Source organism: Phocoena phocoena, chromosome 9 (assembly GCF_963924675.1).
Source record: "Phocoena phocoena chromosome 9, mPhoPho1.1, whole genome shotgun sequence".
NCBI classification, from domain to species: domain Eukaryota; kingdom Metazoa; phylum Chordata; class Mammalia; order Artiodactyla; family Phocoenidae; genus Phocoena; species Phocoena phocoena.
The window spans coordinates 31,734,309-31,745,460 of record NC_089227.1 but is presented as its reverse complement, the minus strand read 5'-3'; the positions used below and the strand labels follow the sequence as shown (position 1 = coordinate 31,745,460).

The 11,152-nt window shown below is 43.8% G+C and overlaps 1 protein-coding gene across 1 annotated transcript in view; it reads right to left on the bottom strand.

The window, feature by feature from the left end:
• Positions 1-4,411: 4,411 nt before the first annotated feature.
• The window catches only part of RAPGEF5 (Rap guanine nucleotide exchange factor 5), a 215,333-nt gene continuing 208,592 nt past the window's right edge, over positions 4,412-11,152 (bottom strand). Inside the window, exons 25-26 of the mRNA XM_065883983.1 lie at positions 7,725-7,779; positions 4,412-4,527 (exon numbers count right to left, since the gene is read on the bottom strand). Of these exons, the coding sequence (XP_065740055.1) occupies positions 4,412-4,527; positions 7,725-7,779 (171 nt within the window). The remainder of the gene's footprint in view (positions 4,528-7,724; positions 7,780-11,152) is intronic.

The following is an 11,152-nucleotide window of genomic DNA, read 5'->3' as shown; positions in this document are numbered from 1 at the left end:
TAGAGCATTATTACCACCCCTCTGCTTCATCGTCCCACCCGTAGCTTTGGTCCTGCTGCTATTCCAGGCCCAGGGCATCACCACCAGGGCTTGGAGCTTGCCTCAGTGTCTGGGCTGGTAAGGAAGGGAGAGTACGTGGTCCCACTTGAGTGGGGTGAGGTAATGACACGGGTTGTTGGAGTCTCCGCATCCCAGAATACGATGCGATGTCCAGGGTCTTTAGGTTCTACGATAACTCAATGGCAGCACAAGTGATTCAGGCTTCCATGGGTCGCCTGAGAATCTCTTCACCTACCTGTAGCGCTGTCGGCAAGTAAATGATTTCTGAGTTCCACACATCTGAGCGTAATATGCTGCTGGAACACAGGCTACAGAGCCCCCAGACATCACAAAGCAAGAAGCTCTGAGGCATGAATAGTATCTTTAACATCATCTTATATTTGGAAAAGCCGTTTTTTAAAAAAAACACTTGAAAATACAAGATAAGGTAACAGTGACTTATATGTAAGTTTTCACCTTATATTGCTTGGCCATTTTTACATATAAATTATTGCTTGCTAGCTTTGATAAATACACAGCACAGTCATATATACAGAAGCAGAAAGCATGAAATATGAGAAAGAAAATACTGTTAATGGCAATTCTGGTAATTCCACAAATGTTTCATATTTACCAGCTCTTCTAATGGTGGAAAACTACAAAGTGTAGTCCCTGAGAAGTTAGGTAGACGCCCTGACTGTGGGTTTTCTTCTGTTAATGCAAGCTGATAATGTCACAGCGGTCCTAATTAATGATACATTAAAAGGCAAGAGTCCTTGCTTTTGGTCATCGATTTCATCCCAGTATTTGATAACAGTGTAATACGAATAAATAGGCTATGCAAATAAATATTACTCTGCTAAAAAATGTTTAGTATATACAGCTTTGCTTTATATAGTACATTTTCATCTAACTTTTTGGCAATTTTTAAAAACTTTTTTCCAGCACTAGTTTTAAGCACAACGGCTCACTCGTTAATAAGCAGGCTGAAAATTTACGGCCATGTCTTTGAAGCATTTAAAAGAAATGCTATCCATGTTAGATCACCAGAGTGGACCTGGTCTTCCCCATTTTAATGTTTCTGCCTAGTTTCTGAGAAGCTCAGATTAGCTGTGCCATCTAGGGACACTTGGAATCTGTGGTGTGTGTGATGGCTGCAACAAAACCACTGGGCAGGGATCGGGGCAGCAGTGGAAGCCCAGCTCCAGGGATCAAACGTCACCAGCACCTTCTCGTTGATGCCACTGTGTCTCCCTGCTTGGAGGTGAGTATGCATTAGTGCAACATCTCCCTACAAGCTGGGAGGTATGGGTTTTTACTTTGTCCCTATGCTTCTGAACTTAAGGTATTCTCCACCCAACTTGCTTGTGGACAGGGGTCTAGGAAAATGAATTTATTCTAAAGAGATACTAGAATAAAGTGAACGCAGGCCATAATATGTATCACTACAACCATCTGGCAATTATACAGATTATAACTAAGAGTGAAGTTATTATAAAACACTGTAGTCTTTGGAGCATCTGCAAATGTGTATGGAAAAATTAAAAAAATTCTTTTGAGTGGTTGTAATTTTGCCGATAGGAACTTGCCCTGTGCTAACTTCTAAGCAGGGCTGGTTTGCTGACAAATCCAAAGACCCATAGGAGTGTCTGAAAATTGTGCCATAGCAAAAAGAACCCCCTTAGAAGTGCCCGTGCACCCGTCGCTGGTGAAGGTCTCAGATGATAGGAGATTTTTCAGAGTGAATGGAGATTTCGTGTGATTGTGAAAATCTGACAGTTAGAAAAGAGCTTACAGGTCCTCCTGGCCACCCTTCTGGCCAGAACAAAACCTATTCCAAAGAGGCCTTGGCAGATATATGCAGAGGGAATATGACCCATCCCTCTTAACAGGGACCCTGCTTAAGTCCCCTGCAGCCTGTTCACTTGGACAGCTCCAGACTCATTAGAAACAGCTTCATGTTGAGCTACACCTGGTTCCCATGATTCTGCCTTGAATTCATTGATTCCAGATTCACGTCTTCTCATTGCTTCTGAAATTTCTGAGAGCTGCTGCCTGGGAGACCTCTGCAGATCGCTGTTAAATTTCAGGAAGATTTAGAGATTTTGACTTTCAGAAGACAGGGATGGAAAAGCACATCTCAACAAAACAAAATCCTTCCCTTTTGCTGCCCCAAGAGCCACAAGACCATGGCTGGAGGAAACAGTGGGCAAGCGCCGTTCTCTCCCAGTCTGTTTCCACCCATACCACGTGGGGTACTCTGACTACACCCTCAAAATCTGTTTAGGTGTGATGTACGTGTGGATTCGTTTGGCCACGCACACATCTGAGTTGAGGTCCAAGCAGCAGGTGCTGTGCTAAAACAGTTCTCCACTGGAGCAATTGCAATACTTTTTGTTGGAGCAATGTAGATCTAATGTGAATAACCATTTAAACTGTAAAACACAAGAGACGATGTCCAAATGGCCTCGTAGGATTAGAATGGCCCAATGCTACTCCCGAGCATAGAGAAAAGACCAGAACACACACTGGTGCTGTAAGCCCACAGCGTCCTCAGTAACTGCCAAGGGAAGCGCTTTTCCAGTGTTTGATCAGCCACGAGAAAAATCTCTTTTCCCTGGTTCTGGTGGGTCTGATCTCCTCCAATGAGTCTCATTCCATTCCCAGGAGCCTGGGGCATTTCTCTGAGTGGACCAGCCCTGGATGGTGCCTTTCTATAAAGCCCTGTTAATGTTCAGGGCTGAAGCTTGACATGCTGGGACAGACTCTCTTTCAAAGTCCTACCTCAAATTTGCTCCCTGGGGCTGCTAACAGGGATCTCTCAAGCTCAGTGCGGTTCCCGAGCCCAGGAAACAGCATTGCTATAAAGGTGTAAGAAAGCATTGGACACATCTCAGTAATGAGGTGCTGATGAGACATGAAGAAGCGGTCCAAGGAGAGGACCAGGTAGGAGGGGTGAGAGGGGCACCGGGATCACGTGTGTGGAAAATGAATGAACCTAACAGGCAAAGCAGGGCCCTTGTATTTTAGCAAAGTGACAAGGATCTAGCTGGCAGGGGTGGATTTCATTACTGTATCCCACAGGCTTTTTTGTTCATTTGAAGGTTGAGGGAAATCCTCTAACCAGTTCTTGAGAACAGCAAGAGGTCATATTTACTGTAGGAGCCCCAACCTGTAAAAATGGGAATAAAAAGACTTAAAAGACTCTGAGACTTTGGGGGGGGAAAAAAAAAAGGCAAATTATAGAAAGGCTCCCTGCCTTGGTTGGGAGGCAGACTATAGGACTTCTAAGTGTCCAACATACGTAAGACATTTAGATCTTTGGGGTTCTTTTCATTTGCTGAAAGATGGGCAATCACCACTATTTTAACCCCTTGTTCTTCTCCAGGGAGTGCTAAGTGCTTCACACATCGGATCCCACTTAAATTCCCTGTACGGGCCATTCTCATTCCAGAGTAATGGACATGAGGCTGCTGGAAGCAAGCAACACACGAGGGCATCACCAGGCACAGAAAGGCGGGCCTTTGTGACCGTCACCCCCAGAAACAGTTAAGAGTGCCCGCAATGTGTCAGCCACTGTGCTTTTGTCAAAAATCGTATTGTACCCGAGATGAGAGCCTGCTTGCACGTGGAAAGAAAATCCCCAGAAATTCAATGAGTCGATTTCTTAAAAGTGACTGTTCTTCCGTGTTGGCAAAGCAACTTAGTCTAACTTGCCTACAGTTGTGAATCAGTTGCGCAGAAAAGCATTTCACCTGCGAGCATACATCGCTAAGTGACTGGGGATGCCAAGAAATGCATGCCTTGACATTTCTCTTCTGGAGATCAGAGCAGGGATGCCAGCTGCCAGTCCTCACTAACTCCCTAGACACAAGTGGCTTTTGGTGATGTCATAGTTCATAAAGACAGAGACCGGTGCGTCTCCCTGGAAACCTAGAGATGCCGTCACTGTCTTCAGGTGTTCAAATGAGCTCCCGCTTGGACAGCCTAGAAACGCAAAGTAAAACTCCTCCCAGGCTCACACATGCTCTTACTGAGACACCTGGTCACCGTATGACAGGAGACGGTCTCTCGTCTTGACGCTGGCGCATCTCAAAGTGAAAATTGGATTGGTTCAACAAGGTGATCCTAAGAAACCAGACTTCTCCATTTCGAGAAAGTTTCTGCCTTCTCCTTCCGACAGCAGCCTCTCCGCATCTCTGGCAGCTGACATCACTTCGCGAGCACGCTCTGGCTGGCTTTCCTGTGTATGTCTTGTGATACGCTGATAAAACTCAGCAACTTCTTTTCTCTCAGGAAAGCAACGTGCTCGGCGCTGCCATCCCCGGAGCTCCCGGGGCTGCGGTTCCAGGGTGGCGAGGCGTGGGGGGGCTCACACCCGTGGCTCGATCCTGTGCGACAGCGCAAACAGGGCCTGCTGGCTGTCAATGACGCACAGGTGATGAACGTAGGATTTTAACTCTGGGTGCTCTTTTGGAGATATGTCACCTCCTATTTTGGGGAAGGAAAAAAAGTCAATCTCATGAGAGCAGTAATGCTGTTTCTGAATACCAGTAACACCCCACCTGAAGGCGTAGAGTAAACCCAGAAGGCAGACTCGCATTGGTCAGAGTCCCAGAAGAGATATCTTTATCTTAATCCCAGAGATGCTTGTCCAGCTCAGACCAGATGCCTCAGGTCAGGTAATTAGACTGGCAAGATGTCTGTTCTACCAACATTGATAGAGCAATTTCTCCTAATATTATATAGTATTTAGTGATTGTTATTATCTCCCTCTACAGAACGTGAAACAGCACACACCTAGCAGGTAAGCGGCAGAGAAGGACCAGAACCCAGGCCGTGAGGCCCCCAAGTCCACGGTCTCGGCTCCCACGCCATGCAGCTTGTCACAGTGACTGCCCCATTAAATGGCTTTCACAGGCTCTTATATCTCAGGCTGGAACTGTCAGAAATCACTGCTAACCTGGTGACTGCACGGACACATTAGTTCTTTTTTTTTTTTTTTTTTTGATTTTGTATGTCCTTATTTTGGTAGGAAAATCTTTTGGAGTCCTTATTTGGGGGAGAAAAAATTAAGGGAACAATCAAATGAACGAATATCACAGAAGTGGACTCAAGGTTTGGTTTGCAGGCAAAGCAGGTTCAGAAAGTGTGTGGATGGGGTAACGTCCACGCAGCGAAGGACAAAGCAAGGGAGTTTCTACTCCCAGACGCAGGGCGGTTAAAGGGCCACAAGAGGCTCTGGTGCACTGTGAACCCGTGTGTGCCATGCTGCTGACAGCTCTGATAAGGAACCAGAGATAAAGTAGCCTGGACAGTGGGGCAGGCCCACTTCCCATGGTCAGGAACAAACAAACAAACAAAAAACGCATTAAGGCCTGGGGAGATGGGCTAAGCTGCCCTCCAGTGACACAATGTAACTGTGAGTCTTCTTGCTTTGTGGGATTTCAGAGGGAGAAGCCAGGGGTGAGGCTGGAGTTCAGCTGGGGCAGAAAAGGGGCCCCCAGGAGGCTGAGCATTTTAATGCAGAAATTTTATCTCTTGGTGAAAACGCATTTTTTCCTCCTCTGTGACAGATACGTTTTATGAGGAAATAATTTAGGGCTTGTATGTCACGGACAGCTTGTGGTTCTTCGGTTACATAGAAGCAAGGCTTCTTGGTTTCAACAAGTAAAAGCACCAGAGTTAAAGTTTTACCATTCCCCCTTGTTTGGTTTAGAAAACATGATGCTACCGAGATAGTTTTGTTAACTTTCCAGCCTTAAAAAGACGGCAGGCGGAATGCTTCCAACCATGACAAGTGACCCTTGCATGGCACTCTGTAATCTCTAAGTGGCTTCATTAACATTGTTTTATCCCAAGGGCTGACGTTGTTTAACTCTGCCTATATAAACTGTCAAACTGAATTTAGATAATTCAGTTCCAAACTTGATTTTTAAAGATATATAAATACAAAACACAAACTGGCCTGATAGTTATTTAAATTCCTCCTTTGCCTTTTGCTATGCAGACTTACTCTCTGGAGATGGGAGGCTGGGAGATGGGAGGCTGGCAAGGTCAAGGCCAGCCCCACTGGTAGAACCTTCCTGCCCACAGCTGCAGCGTATATAGACCGGAATCCCTTGGTGAGTGAGACTGAGGTCTCAGAATTAGCTGAGTACCCATAAATACTTGGGAAGCAAAGGGGGGTGAAAGAGATACAAATCCTTTACTCATCAATAACAGAATGCTTGTACATTTGAATGAATCTCCATGACAATGTTATTGCTATTTCTATTGAAACTGCATTGGACAATTATACAAGCATGTATCAAACGGTATTCCTTGACGTGAGCACTTAGAAAATTAGGTCCTGTGTTTATAATTCTCTCTTTCACACAGAAACTTTGTAATCCACACAGAAGTTCAGTTGCTTTGTTGGAGGACAGTATTACTACCCAAGTCGGGCATGAACAGAATGAAAATTCTTAAGAATATGTACCAAATTGTTAGTAATATTTTCCTTAGGAAGTGGGACTCTGATTGTTCTACTTTAAAGATACTTCTGTATTGTTTTTTTTTTTTGGTTTTTTTTTTTTTTTTTTTTTTTGGTACGCGGGCCTCTCTCTGCTGTGGCCTCTCCCGTTGCGGAGCACAGGCTCCGGACGCGCAGGCCCAGCCGCTCCGCGGCGTGTGGGATCTTCCCGGACCGGGGCGCGAACCCGCGTCCCCTGCATCGGCAGGCGGACTCCCAACCGCTGCGCCACCAGGGAAGCCCCACTTCTGTTTTGTTGAAAAAAATCGTTTTACAATGAGGATGTATTGCTTAACAAAGTAACTTTTACTTAGTGGTCACTTTTGATTGATTTACAATTACTGAACTCTCTGTTTTTTTAATTGCCCTTTATAATTACAAAGTCTGCACAAGGCGAAGGAAACGGTATGGGCTGGGCAGTCAGGTACTCGGTCTGAGTAACGGCTGAAATTTAGCCTCTCCGAGCCTGAGTTTTCTGCTCTGCACCCACAGGGTCTATAATCTCCATTCACCAGCACGAGGGTCAGGATCCCACTGCCCATGTGAAAGCTCCTTGAACTCAATACAGCTGATTTCCTTCCTTCCTGCAATGTTTTAACATCATTTAAACACAGTGTAAATTATTCTTGAGATTTAAAAAGGAATAAATATTCCTACATACATCAGTCTCAGTGGGGAGTCAACAAAAGCGCTCAGAAAAATACTTTTTCAGTGAAAGGCAGCTCCAAACAGGAAGTTTTCATTGGACAGGAGAAAAGATTCTGCAAGGCTGCTTTAGGCATTTTTACAAACTATATTCCTATTCCAGGAAGGCTCCAAGCAAGGAGGTTAAGGACAGGGTCACCCCTGATAAACCCACGGGTAATTCTGAGCCAGCAGGCAAGCAAACAAGACTTTCTGGGTCAGGGGTACAGCGGGAGCTTCTGATCGTCTAAAGTCACTCTGTACAGTGTACGCTTGCTGCCAGGAGAGGATAAAAAGCTGCCATTTCTTCTCCTACTCTGCCTCCCAAACATGCAGTGATGAAACAGAGAGAATACAGTATATGCATGTGATGTGCATATTATATTTTACAATCTTTTTTTTTTTTACCACCAATAGTTGTGATATGGCCACAGTCCATACCAACGTATGATAGACTAACATGCCATACCCAACTTCAATGACTCACCAAACTGGTTAGTCCTGCAGTGTCTCAGTGTTCGGACAGTGTCTGCAATCATATGCTGGAAGGCAAAAGAGGAAACACATCAGCGGAAGGGTCATTTCGGGTGTTGCTGAACTAGCGGTGCTGTGAGGCTGGTTGGATAGTCTAACACCTTTGGGTGTATTTAGAGGAGCTATATTTGGTGCGGGACCTAACTTTAATTGATAATATATATTGAGTTTGGATTACAAAAGAAAATTTGACCTTGTCTTCAGAAACAGTGGCTCTCAACCCCGGCTGCACAGATTCTAACTGAGCCACGGGAAAACATACTGTTAAGAAATGCAGTACAAGACAACCTACTGAACGGGAGCAAATATCTGTAAATGATATGACCAATAACGGGTTAATATGCAAAATATATAAAGAGCTCATACAACTCAACATCAAGAAAACAACTCGATTAAAAAATGGGCAGAAGGGGCTTCCCTGGTGGCGCAGTGGTTGAGAGTCGTCCTGCCGATGCAGGGGACACGGGTTCGTGCCCCGGTCCGGGAAAGGTCCCACATGCCGCGGAGCGGCTGGGCCCGTGAGCCATGGCCGCTGAGCCTGCACATCCGGAGCCTGTGCTCCTCAACGGGAGAGGCCACGGCAGTGAGAGGCCCGCGTACCGCCAAAAAAAAAAAAAATAAGGCAGAAGACCTGAACAGACATTTTTCCAAAGATGATATACACTTGGCTGACAGGTATATGAAAAGGTGCTCAATACTGTTAATCATCAGAGAAATGCAAATCAAAACCACAATGAAATATCACCTCACACCTGTCAGAATGGCTAACATTAAAATGACCACAAATGTTGGTGAGGACATGAAGAAAAGGGAACCCTCCTACACTGTTGGCAGGAATGTAAATTGGTGCAGCCATTATGGAGAACAATATGGAGGTTCCTCAAAAAACTAAAAATAGAACTACCATATGACCCAGCAATTCCACTCCTGGGTATATATCCAAAGAAAATGAAGACACTAATTCCAAAAGCCATATGCACCCCAATGTTCACAGCAGCATTATTTACAACTGCCAAGATATGGAAGCAACCTAAGTGTCCATCAACCGATGAATGGATAAAAATGTGGTATATATGTACAATGGAATACGACTCAGCCATAAAAAAGAATGAAATTTTTCCATTCCCAACAACATGGATGGGATTGGAGGGTATTAGGCTAAGTGAAATAAGTCAGACAGAGAAAGACAAATACTGTATGATATCACTTATATGTGGAATCTAAAAAATAAAACAAACTAGTGAATATAACAAAATGAAACCGACTCACAGATATAGAGGACAAACTAGTGGTTGGTTACCAGTGGGGAGAAAGAAGGAGGCAAGGCCAAGACAGGGATAGGGGATAAAGAGGTGCAAACTATTATGTGTAGAATAATAAGCTACAAAGATAGTACAACACAGCGAATATGGTCAGCATTTTATAATAACTATAACCGGGGTATAACCTTTAAAAACTGTGAATCACAATGCTGTACACCTGTAACATATAATATCGTACATCAATACATACCTCAGTTAAAAGAAATATTTAAAAAAATATATTAAAAAAATGCAGCGCGTCCACCCTCAACCTACCTGTCCACATTTGCATATGCTTTTACTTCAGAAGGTGTTCCACCTTCTCCCCATGAAGTCTTTGTGAGTTCACCTGCACTTGGGAAGCTCCATTCTCAACCTTCCCACTGCTCTGTGTACAGTGTTTATTGGGTTTGTGTTGCTGTAGTCACTTTGTGGAACTTTCTTCCTCCTCTAGAGCAAGTATCACGAGAGGGCTTTGTGTATCCAGCACCAACCGTACGGCACACACGTGGCCTCACACGTACTTGCTGAATGGAGGCCAGAAGTTTTGTGGAATCAAAGACTCAAGTAACTCAAATGGTGACAGGAGATGAGATATTTATGAAACAGGTACATTTTCTAAAACATCAATATCTTTACAGAGACCGTTTTCTGTTTATAATGTACATTCCCTTTTATAGTCTTCAGTTTTCTTCTTTATTTCTCTAAGCTTCCTACTGATCTCCAGGCAAAGATTTCTTAAACTCACAGCTCCTTCCTTTGGACAAGATCCCCTCGCCTCATACTTGTGTACCTGCAACCGCCTTCTAGCTCTCTCTACCACGGTAAAGGAAACACGGCATTTAGGACCAGACCAATCTCCACTACACTTCCTCCTGCGCAGTTGCCAGAATAATCTCCAAACACTTGTCATCATGTTCTAGTCCTCTGGACGGCAACAGCGACTCCATACTGTTTCATACAAAATCCAAACATAACCCTGTAATTCAAGAATCCACATTATTCACGATCTGGTCCTCCAAACCTTCCTAAATGGGCCATCATATTTTTTTTTTAACAATTGAAGTACAGTTGATTTACAACATTAGTTTCAGGTGATTCAAAATTTATAGATTATACTCCATTTAAAGTTATTATAAAATATTGGCTATTATTACTGTGCTATACAATATATCCTTGTGTATTATTTATTTTATACATAGTAGTTCGTACCCTGGGCCATTGTTTTTCATGTCCTGCCTACACACATTGAACATAGGATCGTCTATATACAGCAAACGCTCAACAAATTACTGCTAAAATAATAATGTTAATACTAAAAATAAATTTACTTAAAATTCAGCAGACCTCCAGAAACATTATTGGAATATGACCTACTTATTAAATTGTTCTCACCGGCTGCATTTCTATTGTATTTCTACTCAATAGTGAAAAATAAACAGGACAGTGATTACAGCAACAGCTCGAGTTGCGTTTGTAAAGGAAATGAGACCTGACTCATGTCTGAGAATGTATTGTTAAATTTCCTTCCCCCAATTTTACCACTATTCCCAGGACAGTTCGGTCGTTGTTTTAAGGTATGGCGTCACCTTGATTTCTATCACGTGCCATTTGCACAGCTGATGTAAGGTGAGGTACTCAGGGCAGCACTGAAACCAGAGCCCTGATCTCATCTTTAGGTTTTCTGAAGGGAGCGGGGAGGAAGCTACGATAAAAGACGATGCTCTTAACACGGAGTGATAAAGAGAAGAAAGGGAGAAAGCATTTGTTTCTTCATTATTTAATGGTCTGAGGCTGAAACATTTGGAGCTGCTGAGGCAGTGTGGGGAACAATGGAAAACTTATTAGGTCCAATAAGCACTTCTGGGTTTCGTGTTCTCTGACCTAATGCGTTGGCCTGGATCAGCCTGATAAAGATAACACACTGAATTATCTGCTCACTGGCTAATACCCATCATGAGGAATTGGCTTCCCACAGGTTAATTCAGTTAGGTTCTACTGGTTCATTACTGTGAAAGATGATGCTATTTTATCAATAGCTTAAGTGAAACCTTGTCTTTTTGCTAAGAAACGTGCTGAA